This window comes from Nematostella vectensis, chromosome 4, assembly GCF_932526225.1.
Source record: "Nematostella vectensis chromosome 4, jaNemVect1.1, whole genome shotgun sequence".
NCBI lineage: Eukaryota > Metazoa > Cnidaria > Anthozoa > Actiniaria > Edwardsiidae > Nematostella > Nematostella vectensis.
Window position 1 is genome coordinate 1,000,910 of NC_064037.1, and position 19,663 is coordinate 1,020,572.

The 19,663-nt window shown below is 38.5% G+C and overlaps 2 protein-coding genes across 4 annotated transcripts; one reads left to right on the plus strand and one right to left on the minus strand.

Annotated features, from left to right (window-relative positions):
• The first annotated feature begins 355 nt into the window (after nt 1–355).
• LOC5516169 (eukaryotic translation initiation factor 3 subunit E) lies at nt 356–11,575 on the plus strand. 3 transcript variants are annotated; one of them, XM_001636216.3, is made up of 13 exons: nt 356–499; nt 699–758; nt 1,541–1,598; nt 2,003–2,120; nt 3,022–3,064; nt 3,573–3,677; nt 3,769–3,894; nt 5,454–5,578; nt 7,982–8,201; nt 8,634–8,743; nt 9,139–9,241; nt 9,881–10,027; nt 11,007–11,575. In XM_001636216.3, exons 1-13 carry the CDS (start codon nt 410–412, stop codon nt 11,046–11,048), a joined length of 1,347 nt encoding a protein of 448 aa, XP_001636266.1. In that variant the 5' UTR covers nt 356–409; the 3' UTR covers nt 11,049–11,575. The 3 variants fall into 3 exon arrangements, with proteins under 3 accessions (XP_001636266.1, XP_048581829.1, XP_032241752.1); XM_048725872.1 differs by lacking the exons at nt 356–499; nt 699–758; nt 1,541–1,598 and adding an exon at nt 1,615–1,646; XM_032385861.2 differs by lacking the exons at nt 356–499; nt 699–758; nt 1,541–1,598 and adding an exon at nt 1,676–1,694.
• A 244-nt stretch (nt 11,576–11,819) lies between these two features.
• LOC5516135 lies at nt 11,820–16,654 on the minus strand. Its single transcript, XM_001636172.3, has 2 exons — nt 12,580–16,654; nt 11,820–12,350 (listed from the first exon to the last, which is right to left on the minus strand). The coding sequence occupies exons 1-2, from the start codon at nt 12,818–12,820 to the stop codon at nt 11,914–11,916; spliced, it is 678 nt and encodes a 225-aa protein (XP_001636222.2). The 5' UTR covers nt 12,821–16,654; the 3' UTR covers nt 11,820–11,913.
• Nucleotides 16,655–19,663: the final 3,009 nt, after the last annotated feature.

Consider the following 19,663-nt stretch of genomic DNA (forward strand, 5'->3'; position numbering starts at 1 on the left):
GCTCATGTCTTGGCCTAATTTATAGCCCCGTCACAAGACTGGTGCAGACTATCAGGAGTCACTGTAAGTTAGTGAGGGCTCAAACGAGTTTGTAGGGGAGGACGTGCACACTATCGGAAAAGTCGATCCACACTTGCCGCGCTAATCTCTCGTCATATCCTATCCCCATTCTCTAGCGATTTGGTGCTTGAAGATGAAAGAAGGAAAATCCAAAGCATTTTAGTGAGAGACATCGAAAAACCTCATCTCAATAATATATAAGCCCATTTACACGACACGAGTTTGACGTGCATTGTATTTGTCGATACAAGTATACGACTCGATCTGTAGTGGACGATTCGCTGGGCATTCTGGGAGGAGTGGGTGGCTGAAGGCCTGGGGCTAGTGGTGACTCGTGCACGTTTTCAAGATGGCGGAACACGATCTCACCTCCAAGATGGGTTGCTTTTTAGACCGGCATCTGGTCTTTCCTTTACTAGAATTTCTCTCGGTGAAAGAGGTATGTAGAGAATGTTTCATTCTATCCTTTTGTTCGATGTGATTGCTATTTGTTCGAAGGATTTCACGCCACCTTCGGTTTTTCTACGTTTTACTTTGTCCCGAATTGTCAACGAAATGAGAAGGGCACGTGAAATCTGCCTTTTGTGTAGTTAGCCATCCAAAAAATGTCCAACTGCTTCATGTGTGGCTTTTTCTAGATCTACGACGAGCATGAGCTGCTAAAAGGAAAGCTGGATCTACTGAGTAACACAAATATGGTATGTAGGGAGCATACAAGCAACTTTAGAAACTGAAATGTTAAGATTAATTTATTTGATAGATAAGACGCCTTTTTCCTCTATTTAGATAGTGGTATCTTAATACGTGTAAGGCCTTATTGTTAAACATTATATTAGGTTCTATATTTTCCAACAAAGAAATTCCTTAAGACCCAATATCTCTACAATTACATACCATAGAAAACATTTTTATGAGATCTTAAAATAGGCATATTAGGTTATTGCTAATACATTATATAATCAACGGCTCCCCCCCCCCACCCCTATGATACACACTTCGTAAGCGAGGAAAATACAATACAATTCTACTCTAGTTCTCCTTTTCTGTTTACCTGTTTACCCTTCCCAGGCCAGTCAGTAGAATTGTATATATTTAGAATAATAACAGTTACAGCAAGGACACCGAAAGCAGGCCATGGTGAACAACTTAGACCAATCAGATTTGGCTTGAACACTGTAAACATTTTGAAAAAAAAGTTTAGCCAATGAGAAATGCCGGACGTTGTTTTTTTGGCCTTGTATGTGTAGTCAACCGTGGAAAACACGGCAGACCTTGTAAAAAAAATCAATGATAGACAGAACATGAGGTAAATGTTACAGCAGATAGCATTAGTTACCGTTGGATGCACTCTGAGAGGAGCATGAAGCTCTCACCAATTCTTAAATAACTCAGCTTAGAAGTGTGAATTTTATAGCGAAAGGCGTGACAGGAAGAGGTGCCCCCCCTTAACACGACACTTGTTGCTATGGTTTATTGGCAGGTTGACTTTGCAATGGATGTCTATAAAGGGCTGTATCCAGATGAAGAAGTCCCAACTTGTAAGTAAACCTAACACAGACTGTATCCAGATGAAGAAGTCCCAACTTGTAAGTAAACCTAACACAGACTGTATCCAGGTGAAGAAGTCCCAACTTGTAAGTAAACCTAACACAGACTGTATGTATTTCAGGGCTGTAAAAAGTAAAACAAACACCACTAATTATTTTCAACTGATAAGAGTTTCTTTAGTGTTGTTTTATAAAGCTTAATGAAACAGGCTTTCCTTCTCAAAGGTGTGAAAACCTGTTTCTGTCAAGTGTCAATCATACGTTTCAGACTGTTAGAAGTTTAACTGCATTGGCCCTCTAAAACAGCATAACAACAAGTAGCTGGTAAAGTTCTAATCTTAAATATGATATTGATTATAAATGAAATTATTATAATATCAAATTTTAACCTTCAGCTCTGGTTGAAAAGCGTGTGGAGGTTGTCAAGGAACTGAAGGATTTGCAAGCCCAGACAGAGCCAATCATCAACTGCTTTAGTGACCCAGAATTTACAGCACAAGTACAGTCCACACGGTAGGCATTATATACACAGTAAAACCCTTAGATCAGGCACACAGGGAGAGCGCAAGTAAGAAAGAGGAGTGACATTTTTCTAAAAACTGCAGCAAACTTGCTTTCTGATTGGTCTCATTATAATTAAATTAAAATGAGAGGGGAGGTTGGTCTCATCATAATTAAATTAAAATGAGAGGGGAGGTTGGTCTCATAATTAAATTAAAATGAGAGGGGAGATTGGTCTCATTATAATTAAATTAAAATGAGAGGGCAGGGAGACAGCTGGGCACAATATCCGATCATGTCTTTGCCGGCTCAGCTCCATTATGAAATAGCAGGTAATATACCTTCTGAGTACATTGGAGAATGCCCTGACATAGATAAGATCATTGAAGAGTGGGCCACCGACTTCAGAACCATTTTTTCTTCTTGGATGCTCCTTGTGTGCCTGATATCCGCGACGCCCTGGTTTCCAGAGGATGTAGTCATTTCTTCTTGGATGCTGTAAACTCTCTGTTTACTCATAACTGTCCTGCATTGTTTCCCTTGAGGGTTCAAATGAATGGGGTTACATTGTACTGTGGTTTGTGTTTGTACGGGAATGTTTTAGCCTCTACACAAATTGTATATGGGAAATACTGTAAGTAAACTGTTGTTTATATTTAAGGCTTTCTATTTGACTGTATATTGGCTTGCACATGCACATTTAAATGATGAAGCAGGTTGTAAATTGCAATATTTTCATTTTGACCAAAGATGTAAACCATCAGCATTATTTAGCATGGATTGATTCACTAAATACATTGTATTATGTTTTCATTATTTATGGGGATTGTGGGTATTGATGGTAATTGCAGTTAGGTTTTCTTTGTGTGGAGAAAACCTCTTTTGAAATTATTTTGTTTTTCTGCAAACACAGGGATGGCAGACAGTTGTTTGAGTATCTAGAGAGAAACCATGATGTGAGTACATAGTATAGAACCAAGTTAAAAAAAGGCTTATTAAAAAACCAAGGCCAAAGGGTTTACTTAAGTATGTGATATTCAGAATGTAAAGTCACTCGGGTAAAATGTAAATTCATGTGTTTTGGTGTGTGGACTTGACAGAGGTGCATGGGCTAACTGAGTGGGCCCAAAATTAACTCATACATGGTTGTCTAGATATAAACCAAGCTACAGTATTACCTGAATTCCAGCCTCTCATAATAATAATAATCATCATCATCATAATCATACCTAATTTTTATAGTGCCATTTCCTTAAGCTTAATGGCTCTTTACGTTTTTTATTAACTAAAAGTTTAACATTATAGATGAAAGATATAGATTAAAGATAAAAATTCTGATAATTTACAATTTGATTAAAATAGTAAAAAGATAAAAAAATTGTTCATAACGAAGTAAATAGGAAGTAAAAAGTAAGTTAATCATAACATTGTTTAAAACATACATGAATCACTCTGTGTTTGTAGATAAAGCCTGAGATGCTGGATGTTCTCTACAAGTTTGCTAAGTTCCAGTATGAATGTGGAAATTACTCTGGGGCAGCAGAATACCTTTACTTCTACAGAGCACTGGTGAGTACCTTAAACATCAATCCCCTTTTTTGTTTGTACTCCACATTTTGTTGCTATATGTTTTCTGTTCTTTCTTTTAATGTACTTTAAGGCACCTGGGGGTGACACAAACTCATTGAATGCACTTTGGGGAAAGCTGGCCTCTGAGATTCTGATGCAAAACTGGGACACAGCACTTGAAGACCTAAACAGACTCAAAGATGTCATTGAAAGCAATGTAAGTGCCATCACTCCGAAAACACTGATACCCTTGATCACTCTGATAACCTGAACAGACTCAAAGATGTCATTGAAAGCAATGTAAGTGCCATCACTCCGAAAACACTGATACCCTTGATCACTCTGATAACCTGAACAGACTCAAAGATGTCATTGAAAGCAATGTTAGTGCCATCACTCGGAAAACACTGATACCCTTGATCACTCTGATAACCTGAACAAACTCAAAGATATCATTGAAAGCAATGTAGGTGCCATCACTGTGTCCCTTGAACACCCTATGATGAGAAAGTAACCAAATTTGTGAGTTGAGTTTCTTCAAAACTGTAGAGGCCACCGGGTTCTAGTGGGTCAACACAAGCTACTGTATTGGCACTCTAGGATCCTGTGGCCTCAACCTGCAAGAAGAAACCGATAAGTAATCTTCATATAGTATTGTATATTAACTATTTTTATCTTTTGTTAGTTAATCATCAATGAACATAATACACATTATGTAACATGCCACTGTAACCCACTGTAACTGTTCTGTCTTAATTGGATGGTCATTAAAAACTGGATTGATGGGGGTCACCTCTATCCAGCTATTTTTGTATTTTCTCAATTAATTTTTAAATTTACAAGATCCAATAGCACTTTTTTTATTTGTGAGTGCTTGCCAAGCATTAGTATAAAAGGAACCCTTATTAATCTGTGACTCCTATGGCTAAGAACAGAGGAGCCTTAAAATCTAAATACATGCTTAGTTTGTCAGGAAAGTTCCATGTTGGTTGAGTGTGCCCATGTGCATTACTGTCTATCGATCTTCTGCGGTTCAATTTGATTAATGTTATCTGGGGAAAAGAGTAAAATGATAGCAGAGCTTTTCTTTCTCTTTGTTTAAGAATGTGCCACTTCATGTCTCTTTTTTTTTTTCATTGTTCGTTTGAATTTGTGCTGAAAATTCACCTAGCTAAATCTCCGTCTAAGCCGGATAAACAGGTTAAAAGACAAAGCCTCTGGGTAGAAAAGTAAAAAAGGAGAGGATAGATTTTTACTATCTTTTCAATAATTCTTCCCATTAATACTAATAATCCAAATTCGTAACAAAATTTGTATAAAACACAAGGTGCCTGTTAATTAATTGAATTATAATTTTAGGCCTTGCTAAACTGTTAACATGCGTAACACACATTGTATAACATTTTTTTATGTTTTGTAGCTACTGTACTTAGTGTGCTTTACAATGTACAGTAATCATGAAGGAAAAAAAGGACAGTTTTATTTACTCTCAGCATCTTTGATGCTTTGTTCAGTATCCTGTATGTATTTTAGGAAAATAAATTTGCATTCACAAGTTGACTCACAGAGCCTTTGATTTTTGTCATTTTACTATAAATGGTTAACCCAATTTAGAACGAGACAATGAAATAGAGTACAAAGGCCTTGAGTACCAAAAACAAAGCTCTCCGTAACACCAAGGAATACCCAAAATTTTGAGGTGTGCTGAGTCAAATCCCCCCCACCCCCAGGTTATTTAATAAACTCCCTAAGACATTGTCTATTTATTTGTCCCAGACTTCTGCAGGAACCTTGCAGCTTCTGCAGGAGCGCACATGGCTGATCCACTGGAGTTTGTTTGTGTTCTTCAATCATCCTAAAGGTCGTGATCTTATCATTGATCTAATCCTCTATCAGCCGCAGTAAGTAGTAGAGTATTATGTAGATAGTGCAGGGTGTTAATCTGGAAAAAAGGTGTATTCCATATTCAACCTTAAGAGTAGTGGAGAGGGTCATTGACCGGTTCTTGTAGAATGTTTCGTGATGTGTGAATATTTAACAAAATATTGTGAATAATATATCTTTTTAACGCTGAATAAACATAGAATATGACCATATATATCTACATTTAGCGATTTGTTAATACTGTATGATATGCGTCCCGAAAACTTTACATATCAAGCTATTTGACCCATGGTTACCACTTAAAACCAGCTCATCCGCAGAGTATCAGCACATCAGCACATAACACACACCAAAATCATATGTCTGCGAATTTTGATTGGTTGTTTTGTTCGAAACATGGTTTTCAAAGGTGTATGACGTTTTGATACCGGATCTTCATTACATATACAGTTTATAACTTGGAAATCTGAAGTTATAGACTAGGATAATGTTAAACATGGACTCTCCATGATGAATTATATTTGTCCAATAGCTTCTCAAAGCATGCAGATTGAAGCGAAACCCATAGCTGCTAAAGCTATGTAAACCTAAGGGCGATTATGTGGCAGTCTGTCAATACTCCATTCAACGCTGGCTAATCATGGGCAAGCTTCCCAGTGATAAGAAGTGCTGTTAGCTGTTTTTCAATAGGAACTCCTTTAGGAAATAAGCATATTCGTTTCTACAGTATGAACAAAATACATCTAATTGGTAATGTTGAAAATCAAATTCTACATTCCTCAATTGTGTTCTAAGAGGATTAAGAGGATTAAGAGGATTAGTCTCGCCTCTGTGTATGTTTCTTGTGTGCAAAAATTATGTTTCTCTTATAATTACAAGTAATATTTTAGAACTTTTAATAAAATTATTTTGGGAAATGATAAAACATTCTGTCATTAAGCGAAATTAGGGAACATTAACAAAAATAACAAACCTTTCCACTATCCTCAATTGCACTTTAGATTTTCAGGAACTTTAAAACCCTATGAGTGCTGATATAGTACCAAATGGCGGTCTAAAGGATGTATTTGTTTTGGATTTACATTCAGAAATTCAATGCTGAATTTAAGTTGATTATTTATTCTACAGTGATCACTTTATGGATATATTTTATTGTGTCATATTAATTTAGTATTTGATACGCTTCTGATGGTTGTGTCACCACCCACTGTGGCAGATTTAAGAAAGGGTGCACTAGGAGAACGGGAAACCTCCCCCCATTGTTTAAACAAAACATTTTATTTTAAAAATTCTAAAATTTAAAACAAATTTAAAACATAAAATAATATAAAATAAAATAATAATGATATTAAATAACAGATAGCGATCCGTAGTGTCTTGCCCACTACTATGACAGAGGATACAGTAGGAATGTAGTATACTGTAGAATAAATGGACTCCTATTGACACACATCCATTATGGTATGGAATTGAACACAGATGCTATCATTGGCATGTTTGCGCAACAGAATCCCCGACAAATGGGGCTCTTGGAAATTTTTGCAATGAATAGGTACATACTTTTTACTAGTTATTTTCACAAAAATGAAAAAACAAATAGGCTATTAATTAATGAGTCAACCTTATAAAATCGTTTGAAGAAAAATAAAGTTGAATCATAAATTTTGTGATTAAACATGCAAAATTATCAGTTAGAACAATCACGGATAAAAATTGCCAAAGCGAATTAGTAAACCACCACAATAAAATCATGAAAACTGTGGTACGTTTTGATGTAGATTTTGATTATTTTTAGAGTTATACACTACAGCCTTAACCCTCTTACAAAGGATGTGGTACGCATAGTCCTAAAAAGCCTATGATGAAAATTGGGCTTCCTGTGGTTTCTGTCTGACATGTGCAGCCCCCAACCAAAATCCTGGGTCTGCCTTTGACCCATAGATCTGCCCATGGCTAACATAATTCTACTTTTGGTTAACCAGCTAAACTGGGACACATTGAAAATAATGCAACTTTACCCGCAAATAGTATTGCTGTATAAATTTTATAATAATCTTGTGGCTTGTCTTCTCCCTAGCTGTGTCATTCCGACAAATCAATCTACTCGGAGGCACTCACTTAGCTTTCAACAATTGTACTTGAATATTCTTTTCTTTAATTATTCTTTTTTTCCTAGAGCAATAAGGGCATGGAATTTACTTCCTGAAAATATTGTAAACCTAAGTAATCTGGAGTCCTTTAAAACAGCAGCTTTGCCAGCCATCAGGCAACTAAAGGTGCCTCCGCATCTCCGCCGGCTGTAAACTGGCCGTGCCCTCCCTAGTATTAGCGTAAGCTACTTTAAACTATTGTATAGGGGAGTAATTTATTAAAGTATTTATAAAGTATAAAGTATGGCTAACAGAATTCTACTTTTCTAGGTATCTGAATGCAATTCAGACCATGTGCCCACACATTTTACGATACCTGACCACAGCAGTCATAACCAACAAGCGAAGACGACCGGTGCTCAAAGACCTGGTTAAAGTGATACAGCAGGAATCATACACTTACCGTGACCCAATAACAGAGTTCCTTGAATGCTTATATGTGAACTTTGACTTTGATGGAGCCCAAAAAAAGCTCAGAGAATGTGAAACAGTAAGAGAACAAATAATGCAGGGCACTTTGTCGAAGTGATTTATACATAATGCTGGATATGAAAATTTGAATAAAGTATGGATAACACAATACTAAATATATGCCAGAAAGATACCTAATTGCATCCATTTCACAGCTCAAAGCTTATTATATTTACTGAGCACATGTGTGCAGTTTCGACATTTTAGTTACAGGTTTTTAGTAAAACCAGTAGTGCACACTTTTTTATACAAGCTTTGCAACAGACTTGCCACATGTTCAAACATTTTGCTGTCCAATTTATTTGAAACAAATCTTATAATTTTCTTCATTAGGCAATGTATTTTTATCTGATTGCTTGCTTGCTGACTTGTTTGTTGGCTAACTCGATGCATTGTATTTTACAAATATCAGTGTGTTGACACATGGCTCACTTTGATACCACTCTTTCAGGTGCTGCTGAATGATTTTTTCTTGGTCGCCTGTCGGGATGACTTTATAGAGAATGCAAGACTGTTCATATTTGAGACATTCTGTAGGATACATCAGTGTATCAGTATAAGGTATGCTTCCATAGTGACTTTTGTGATAAGTAGGACTTCCATTATAGAGATACAGTACTCGATATAACAATATTGATTTCAGGCCCTGCAGACTAAAATAATAAAATTTTTATTTAAAGCTGGTTGAAAGTGGTTTATTGTGAATTTGGTAGTTACCATTAAATCCTGGTTTAGTGATACAATATAAGGTAGATAAGCCATTTACATACTATACAATACATATTATTGTATTGTTGACAAACTTGGGGGATTCACCATTTTTCCTTGCCCCTTCCCACAGCCAGTTTGATCAGCCTTATTCCTAGCTTTGCCCTATACTAAGATCTTCTAGTCTATCTTTGACATATTTGCTTCACGTACCGTACAGTAACTCTTGCTTTACACATATTATGTAGCATGCTTGCCGAGAAACTAAACATGACCCCAGAAGAGGCTGAGCGTTGGATTGTTAACTTGATCAGGAATGCAAAATTGGATGCTAAGATAGACTCCAAACTGGTATGTACATTATATATACATTGTAAGTTGACCTCTGTGATATTGTATTGTTTGTGGTTTCACTAAGTACCACACTGCAAATTGTGCTAGCTGCATGGGCAGGCAGGCAACTACACAGAGTACCCAAATTTTCCACTAGATTCATTAAGGGGGGGGGGGGGGAGGTGGTGAGCTTAGTTAGGCAGTGATGACATGAGATGTACCACTTTCAGCAATTCACTGCTAATTGATAAGATGATTTTGTAGCATACTAAAATCACCTAAGCAGCAATCACGAAGTAGATGTTATTTTATTTTCTCAGATCCTGCTTAAAATTTTTGAAAGGTTGTTTTATTTGGTGTTTGCTAGATGAGCAGTGTGGCCACAGATCCAGTATTTTTCTCAAATTATCGTATCTTTATCTATGAAAGGAAAATAACTGGAATTCCTGTACTAGCCCATAACCCAAATAGATACATAGAGGGGGGGGGGGGGGAGGGGCTTGGGTTTTATACTTCCAAACAAACTGACAATAGGAGTTTTCTTTCTAATGTAGGGTTCAATGCATATATGTCAGTCACCAAGTCGTTATGTTATTCACCGGGGGCTCATATCAAACCTTTGCTAAGTGAAATCACTCAATGATTACTTATGTGTAGGGTCATGTGGTGATGGGGGTCCAAGCACCTTCAGTGTACCAACAAGTTATTGAGAAAACGAAGAACTTGCAGTACAAGACCCAGGTGCTGGCAGGAAATATAGAAAAGAAGCTTACGCAAGACAAGGGTGGATATGATGCCTATGGGGTAAGGAAATGCTCACATCTAGTAGTCAGTCTGTGGGTGAGCACACTGAACAGTCAGCGCTATCAGCCGACTGGCTGGTTAGTCAGTCTGTGGGTGAGCACACTGAACAGTCAGCGCTATCAGCCGACTGGCTGGTTAGTCAGTCTGTGGGTGAGCACACTGAACAGTCAGCGCTATCAGCCGACTGGCTGGTTAGTCAGTCTGTGGGTGAGCACACTGAACAGTCACCGCTATCAGCCGACTGGCTGGTTAGTCAGTCTGTGGGTGAGCACACTGAACAGTCACCGCTATCAGCCGACTGGCTGGTTAGTCAGTCGGTGGGTGAGCACACTGAACAGTCACCGCTATCAGCCGACTGGCTGGTTAGTCAGTCTGTGGGTGAGCACACTGAACAGTCACCGCTATCAGCCGACTGGCTGGTTAGTCAGTCTGTGGGTGAGCACACTGAACAGTCACTGCCAACTGATCCAGGTCGTTTTGTTGGCGGTTGCACTGTGGACAGTAAACTAACCGCCCCTCGGGTTTGCCAGTGATCGGTCCTTTGGTCCTGTTCAGTTGGCTGGTTATTCTACAGTCACTCAGTCAATGTCAGTTGCCGTATAACACTTAATTTTCGCCACTTCAAAATTTCGCGATTTTGAGTGGGCTAAATTTAGTTTCATAAAAATTTATAAATATAAAGTCCAACTCAACTCCTTACCGTACTATATGTACATTAGATGACTAAAAAGACAAGGTGTTTCCATAAAGCTTATTAAACGGCCAATATTCCCACAAAGGCTTTTTGAGAACTCACAAAATTTTCGCATATCCTAATTTTCGCGAATCTTTTTCAAACGCGAAATTCGCGAAATTAAAGTGACGCGAAAATTAAGTGTAATAAGGTAATCAGTTATTCAAAGTCAGTTTGTTAACATTTTTAACACATGCTTTTGCTTTGCACATCAGTCATAAGTTTTGTGTTGTATTGCTTATTCAGGGAAGTTGGAATGCCTATGAACCAGGATTTTTAGCACACTAGTAAAATCTTCAAATGCAAGTGGACATGTCTTTGGACTTCAAAGAGTTAGAACCCATCAAACATCGTGTGTCAGACGATACGAAGGATGAACCAATATCTTACCAAAAGAGGGAGAGACTTCTTGGTAATTCAACTCTGAATGCGCCATAACCATGTGATATGTGGTTTTTCTTTTAACCGTATCCGCGTAACACTGGGACTTATATCTATGTGTAGAACAGCATGTGTTGCTGTGAAATACCTAAGCGTTGGATTTGAGAATTTTATCATGAAAGCCGCGTTAGATATGAACGTCAGTGAAAAGGTCTTTTAGTTATCTATTTCCAGCAAAGTAAATATCGCATCCTGTGGTTCTTATGACAAACAAGCTACGCCCCTGTTTATCCACCCTAAGCACCACGATGAAAAGGTCCAACAAATTATGCCTTGCTGAGCTCACGTAGTTAGAAGTTCGGGTGCCCAACATTAAATGTACGAGAGTTTGGAAAGTCTTAAATAGTGCAAAACAAATAAAAATGTCAACAATGTGAACTCCTTATTTACTAGCCTACGTGTCCATTCAAAAGGAAAGAGATGTTTTTTTTGGTAATGTTTATTTCACGGGTTAATAAACCCAATGTATTAGACAAAATATATAACTATAAACGTAAAGCCTTGTATCATCCACGTTTGCATATGTTGCAAACAAGTTATTTACCCAAATATTAATCATGTCAAACGTACTCCTTGTATTGCCCCACCTTGCATTGCAGTTACCTCCCTAAATTTTTCCCCTGTGGTCTAAAATCCATTAAATATCAAGCATGTAGCTGCTGACTTAATACTTGATTACGCACCCAGGAAAAGGGCTCACGCACCCACAGAACTACCCGCTCTTGCTGCGCGGTTCTCCATGCACACGTGGTAACTCGACAAATACGTTTGGCTGGACGAGTAGCGAGTTGTACCTCGGGTTAAACCCGTCCCCAGGTCTCGGTCCGTGTACTATTGTCATGTATCTCGCCTGCTGTTTGCTCTGAGCATGCGCAATGGTTCCTATGACGTCAGTGGAAGTCACAGGCAATCGGCGGCAAGAAACTAGCAAGGGGGCAGGGTCTGAGTCGGGCAAGTCCTGCCTTTGAACGGGTCTAGTAGTCGTGCGTGGTCTTCCTGTGGTCATAACTTGATTTACGGTGTAGGGTACCATGCCTGTAAATGTTGTATGTCCGTGATGGACCTTGTTTAGCTGGATAGCATCTGTTTCCGGTGGACACCAAAACGAGGCTGGCAGATTGCGTTGCTTCATGGGTAACAATCGAGTATCTGAATATAAATGGTAAGATAAAATAAAATAAAAACCGAGTGACTGAAAATCCAGACAATCTTTGTTCTTGATATCTTGTTTTCACTGCACGAAATATGACTTCGGAGATAATAATATAAATGCTTACAACTTTATACACTCGACAATGAAAGATGGTACGGACAGAGTGCATAATAATATGCAGTGTGATCTGATCAAAAATTTGCATTTGATGTCATTCAAACTTACCAGTTACATTCTTCGTCTGGTTAGCTTCCATTGCCCTTTCAGTTGAAAAGAAATGCTTCAAAGCTTCCTCGAAATGCCGTTCAACTGCTACCCTTGGGTTTTCTTCGAAAAAGGTAAACAAACAATAACCGTCTGCGGATTGCGACTGTGGCCTACAACAACCACCTTGCACAGCTTCGCGAATCATCTTTCCATTGGCACCCACGAAAAATTGCGGGGAATTTGCACTGCCACTTGCCATTGGAATGCAATTTTGTCAATATTTCCTAATATGCCTGTTCAAAGAACTGCATATATATTTCTAAATTCCTTCAAAGGAATTTGAGGAGATGATAGAATTTTTGGACTCGCGCTGAGGCTCAAATTCTCTAAAATTGTTCAAAAAGCGTGCGCCATTAGTCGCGTTTTGTGATTCGTCAACGATCTTTTAGCGCTCTATGATTGGCTGGGTGTTCCCAGGGTAGGACTGGTACTAGACGCACGTGTTATTTTCAACACCCTTGTGAATTTCACCACCACTAGAGTGTTTTTCAAATCAAGCATTTGTAATATATCATAATGTAAGGGGAAATGAAATATCAGAAAAGTAAGGTAAGAATACAAGTAACTCTGTAAAATCACGATGCCCCCATTTAAAGATTTCCCTGGTCCTGATTCAGGTGGCATACAACTGAATGCCCAGAGCAGATGGAAAGTAAATCACTTAATGTTACACTCTGTCTGATTCATTCAATCGTTTCAAGGTCTGTAATCTAAAGAAAAGAAAATAAGAAAAATAGAAATCACTTTTGATGCAATGAGAGGTATCTAAGTTATCGGGTCGAACGCTAGTTTACTGCCAGGAGACGAGTCTAACGCTAAGAAAGTAAATTAATGAACCAAATACAACCACATCCTTTTCGGTACAAGTTACTTTGGATTTTTTAATAGAGTTCTGATTTCAAGTATTCTTATGAATTGCTTAAACAACAAAGTTATATTGATGGTAATAGTTTTTATAATTGCAGGCCTATGAACAAGTATGAATAATTAACGTTGCTGATGAATTGTACCATACAACCTGTCAATAACAAAACTGTGTGTTGAACACTTTTGTGGCGGACTTCTTACCGACAACTTCAGTCATGCGAGAGCTTTATTTCCTCGCTCAACTTCTAGCGATATTCCTGGGTTTCATGTTTTACGCTTGCTGTTGGCCTTGCGGAGTCTAATCGTTAAAAGAACACGTCACGTACTTAAAGACTTGAACGCCGCTAAAATATTGCTGTAATTTAACTACAGCTCATGCAGGTAAAATACAAAATTTGGAAGCTAGAAGTGAGGAAACGGACAGTGTTGAAGTTATGACAGCTGGATGGAAATGATACATCTAATTTGAAAAAGGCACTTTGGATATAAATTGCTGACAATGCAGCTTTACGTCGCGGTAAAGAGCCAACGCGTCACCATCTTGTCCCGTGTTGTCCAGATAAATACGTCATGGATTTTTATCGCAGAAACAATGGATAAGTCGCATGGACCCAAAAGGAGAAGCAGAACCAAGATATTTGCCCTAAAAGCATAGTAAAATCCTGCCTTTATATTGTTTATCTTAAGGTAATTCGTGTAACCAATTAATGGAGGGCTGCCAACGACACATGCTTTATTACTCATTAATCGAAATGGAATATCTTTCCCATCTGAAGTGTTGTATAATTTTTGACGGAGTTTTGAACTAGCGAGTAGATCGGATCTATAGACAATTACTAGTTTTATAAAGGGTGAAATGGTTCAAGTATCTGGACGTTATTGTTTTTTATCTCATTTTGCTCTTCTATATCGTATATCATAAGGCGAATGATCATTCGTCTTGCAAATACCACGTACAGCAGTAATTTCTATGTTTGAGTCCTTTGTTCTTTTATTAGCTATAGCCTACGCGCGCGGCGCCCGAAGTTTATGAGCTGATTTTCCCGCGTGCATGTCGATTGGCCTCGATGTGTTTGCTCAAACTATGCCCAACTCTTAAGCAGGTATTATTGTACGCACAAACTGCCGGAATAAATTAACAGTCAGGGCATGCAGTATGTTTGTTTTATTCACTGGTATTGGCCTTTTATTAGTTCTTTTAACTATAAATTTGCATGACTGCAATCGTCAACCAACATCTTTAACCTTAATTTTTCTAAGGAAGTCTTTGCATTGTTTTGTCGGTCATAGTTTTAAAATAAAACATGTTATTGAAAAATAAAATTAAAGATGGCATTTTACGCATTTTTTTTTTCTTATAACAAACGCCAAACAACGATCAATTTTGTTTTCTTCTAAATTGATGGTAGTCTGTGATGAATGTAATCGTTCCTGATCAGCTCCCGGCAACGTCTCCTTTGCAAGACGTAAACACACACAGTGTAAATAAAAATGTAGTTTTTTTTTCCTTTCCTCGGATAGATATGTAATTAATTTTTCGTTTGAGAATGGAAAATCCTTGCGACGCTGTCGAACGATAGACGCTTAAATGTCTTCTACTCCACATAACATCAACAAATCCGCGTTGTTGATGGTTTCCAGTACCAGTTCTTCTTGGCGTTTTCTGATATTAAAAAAAACTCGCTGTTTGTTAATGACATGAATTTTCGTATCGTATCGTTAAAAAAACTATTTATTAAGTTGACTTGCTATAAAAGTTTCCCTACGTGGTTTTCCCTTTATCATCATCTGATGTCAAACTCAAACAGCCTTGCTAGTTCTTCTCCAGGCGAAAGTACAAAGTATGTATGTTGATGATTTGCATATATCGTAGCCTCTTTTTTATAACACAATTTAGCACAATGCTCCACCATGTTTTCTTGTACACCAGCGCATTGCTTTGTGCACGTTCTATACAACAGCCTGCAGTGTAGCTTTACAGCAGTGAGGAAAAGCGTGCATTGAGAGCCACTTGGCGTGTCTGTCAGTGTGCAAAATTGATAAAGTTCGAGCATAACAAAATGAGATGCGGTGCAATTTCCACTGTGAAGTTTCTTCTCAAATCCTGTGGAATTCAAATGTCCATCCCTATGTCATATAAGACACTGGTTTTGAGGGCCATTTTCTGATGGTTGCCCTGCTCTAAAGCATTTCCCAATGTAGTATGCTTGAAAAAACGCCAGGACTCCAACAAGACCGATGATAAAACCCACGAACAGCACAGTAGCGGCTCCCACTGTCATCCTCACAATGCTGTATCCTGTAAATGCTTGTAAACCTTTAAAGATTTCGTGTTTATTATGGGAACATCACTGAGCTTTTTCAGTTGTCACTCGAGAAGCGTTGTGTCGCGTTTTCATGGTAAATTCACACAGGTAAACATGAATAATTGAACAAGTTCTTTCTTTACTGCCTCATAAGCGGATTTTTCTCAGACCAAGTCATCACGTGATAAACTTCCAGTCAGGTGTCACTTTTAACTCGTGAATGCTTGCAAAGCATTTACGAGTTATTGGAGGGACTTCTGTGTCACTCGATCGTCGGATGGTCGGATGGATCATCCGTAAACTTTTTGTGGTCTTTCTGTGCTTTTACAACACAGCAATTCTTAGATCTTCCTGTAAACTTCCGGTGACCAACTTCCGGTTAAAGCTTAGTATTATAAAAGAGCCTTGTCATCGACCTGTGACCGCTACGGGCATAACACGTGTTATAGCCGTAAAGTATATATAAACTAGTTTTTTTTTTTTTTTTTTCAGAAAAGTCTTCGATGTGGGTTGAGCGTGCGCATGCGCCTTCGTCACTGACGTCAATCCATCTTCTACGTTTCAGTCCAATTCAAGTTGTTAGTTTGCAAACAAAACAAGTTAAATGCTAGCAAAGCTTTTAATTCTCCTTGTTTTAGTACCTGAAGATTCGCTTCTCTGGGTTTTCGCGTTATTTTTTTAATTTGTGCTGAAAGAGCGGATAGCCAAAGCTGCGACTTTTAAAGTCAGAGAAACACAAGGTAAAAGCCTCTGTTAGCAGGGCCTTTCTTTGCAGGGTAATAAAAGAAAGCCTCTGTTTGCAGGGCCTTTCTTTGCAGGTTAATAGGAGAAAGCCTCTGTTTGCAGGTCAGATCACTACTTTTGACATCTAATTATTATTATTATTATTATTATTATTATTATTATTATTATTATTATTATTATTATTATTATTATTATTATTATTATTTTTATTATTATTATTATTATTATTATTATTATTATTATTATTATTATTATTATTACTTTTTATTGTAATAATAAATAGTCATACTGTACTTGGTGTTTCATCACATCGAAAAGAAAGGACATTTTTATGTACTCTCAGCATCTTGGATGTGTTTATCCTTTGTTTAAAATTCATCCTGTATATTTTTATGCACACAAGAAAATAAATAGAAAAACAATTTTGCATTCACGAGTTGGCTCACAGAGCCCTTTGATTAAGTTCTGCTGTCACCGCTCCGCTCGGCTGGCCGCAAGGCAGCATGGGGCTGGCGCGCAACGCTTCCAGTGCCTATATAGGACAGTACATAAGCACAGTAGCAAACCTTTTCTCCGCTCCTAAATGAAGCCAAAGAGTATCATAGTAAGCACACTAGCAAACCTTTTCTCCGCTCCTAAATGAAGCCAAAGAGTATCCTAGTAAGCACAGTAGCAAACCTTTTCTCCGCTCCTAAATGAAGCCAAAGAGTATCATAGTAAGCACACTAGCAAACCTTTTCTCCGCTCCTAAATGAAGCCAAAGAGTATCCTAGTAAGCACACTAGCAAACCTTTTCTCCGCTCCTAAATGAAGCCAAAGAGTATCATAGTAAGCACACTAGCAAACCTTTTCTCCGCTCCTAAATGAAGCCAAAGAGTATCATAGTAAGCACACTAGCAAACCTTTTCTCCGCTCCTAAATAAAGCCAAAGAGTATCCTAGTAAGCACAGTAGCAAACCTTTTCTCCGCTCCTAAATGAAGCCAAAGAGTATCATAGTAAGCACACTAGCAAACCTTTTCTCCGCTCCTAAATGAAGCCAAAGAGTATCCTAGTAAGCACACTAGCAAACCTTTTCTCCGCTCCTAAATAAAGCGAAAGGGTATCCTAGTAAGCACACTAGCAAACCTTTTCTCCGCTCCTAAATGAAGCCAAAGAGTATCCTAGTAAGCACACTAGCAAACCTTTTCTCCGCTCCTAAATGAAGCCAAAGAGTATCCTAGTAAGCACACTAGCAAACCTTTTCTCCGCTCCTAAATGAAGCCAAAGAGTATCCTAGTAAGCACACAAGCAAACCTTTTCTCCGCTCCTAAATGAAGCCAAAGAGTATCCTAGTAAGCACACTAGCAAACCTTTTCTCCGCTCCTAAATGAAGCCAAAGAGTATCCTAGTAAGCACTAGCAAACCTTTTCTCCGCTCCTAAATGAAGCCAAAGAGTATCCTAGTAAGCACACTAGCAAACCTTTTCACCGCTCCTAAATGAAGCCAAAGAGTATCCTAGTAAGCACACTAGCAAACCTTTTCTCCGCTCCTAAATGAAGCCAAAGAGTATCCTAGTAAGCACACTAGCAAACCTTTTCTCCGCTCCTAAATGAAGCCAAAGAGTATCCTAGTAAGCACACTAGCAAACCTTTTCACCGCTTCTAAATGAAGCCAGAGTATCCTAGTAAGCACACTAGCAAACCTTTTCTCCGCTCCTAAATAAAGCGAAAGGGTATCCTAGTAAGCACACTAGCAAACCTTTTCTCCGCTCCTAAATGAAGCCAAAGAGTATCCTAGTAAGCACACTAGCAAACCTTTTCTCCGCTCCTAAATGAAGCCAAAGAGTATCCTAGTAAGCACTAGCAAACCTTTTCTCCGCTCCTAAATGAAGCCAAAGAGTATCCTAGTAAGCACACTAGCAAACCTTTTCACCGCTCCTAAATGAAGCCAAAGAGTATCCTAGTAAGCACACTAGCAAACCTTTTCTCCGCTCCTAAATGAAGCCAAAGAGTATCCTAGTAAGCACACTAGCAAACCTTTTCTCCGCTCCTAAATGAAGCCAAAGAGTATCCTAGTAAGCACACTAGCAAACCTTTTCACCGCTTCTAAATGAAGCCAGAGTATCCTAGTAAGCACACTAGCAAATCTTTTCTCCGCTCCTAAATGAAGCCAAAGAGTATCCTAGTAAGCACACTAGCAAACCTTTTCTCCGCTCCTAAATGAAGCCAAAGAGTATCCTAGTAAGCACACTAGCAAACCTTTTCTCCGCTCCTGAATGAAGCCAAAGAGTATCCTAGTAAGCACACTAGCAAACCTTTTCACCGCTTCTAAATGAAGCCAAAGAGTATCCTAGTAAGCACAATAGCAAACCTTTTCTACGCTCCTAAATGAAGCCAAAGAGTATCCTAGTAAGCACACTAGCAAACCTTTTCTCCGCTCCTAAATGAAGCCAAAGAGTATCCTAGTAAGCACACTAGCAAACCTTTTCTCCGCTCCTAAATGAAGCCAAAGAGTATCCTAGTAAGCACACTAGCAAACCTTTTCTCCGCTCCTAAATGAAGCCAAAGAGTATCCTAGTAAGCACACTAGCAAACCTTTTCTCCGCTCCTAAATTAAGCCAAAGAGTATCTTAGTAAGCACACTAGCAAACCTTTTCTCCGCTCCTAAATGAAGCCAAAGAGTATCCTAGTAAGCACACTAGCAAACCTTTTCTCCGCTCCTAAATGAAGCCAAAGAGTATCCTAGTAAGCACACTAGCAAACCTTTTCTCCGCTCCTAAATGAAGCCAAAGAGTATCCTAGTAAGCACACTAACAAACCTTTTCTCCGCTCCTAAATGAAGCCAAAGTCAGTATCCTAGTAAGCACACTAGCAAACCTTTTCTCCGCTCCTAAATGAAGCCAAAGAGTATCCTAGTAAGCACACTAGCAAACCTTTTCTCCGCTCCTAAATGAAGCCAAAGAGTATCCTAGTAAGCACACTAGCAAACCTTTTCTCCGCCCCTAAATGAAGCCAAAGAGTATCCTAGTAAGCACACTAGCAAACCTTTTCTCCGCTCCTAAATGAAGCCAAAGAGTATCCTAGTAAGCACACTAGCAAACCTTTTCTCCGCTCCTAAATGAAGCCAAAGAGTATCCTAGTAAGCA

Excerpts from the sequence above, each read along its gene's own strand:
- LOC5516135 (XM_001636172.3), bottom strand. The coding sequence starts at position 12,820 with ATGGCAAGTGGCAGTGCAAATTCCCCGCAATTTTTCGTGGGTGCCAAT. Across the intron at positions 12,351-12,579 it reads CCAGACGAAGAATGTAACTG|ATACTCGATTGTTACCCATG; the intron begins GTAAGTTTGAAT and ends ATTTATATTCAG.
- LOC5516169 (XM_001636216.3), top strand. The coding sequence starts at position 410 with ATGGCGGAACACGATCTCACCTCCAAGATGGGTTGCTTTTTAGACCGG. Across the intron at positions 1,599-2,002 it reads AGATGAAGAAGTCCCAACTT|CTCTGGTTGAAAAGCGTGTG; the intron begins GTAAGTAAACCT and ends TTTAACCTTCAG. Across the intron at positions 5,579-7,981 it reads CTAATCCTCTATCAGCCGCA|GTATCTGAATGCAATTCAGA; the intron begins GTAAGTAGTAGA and ends CTACTTTTCTAG.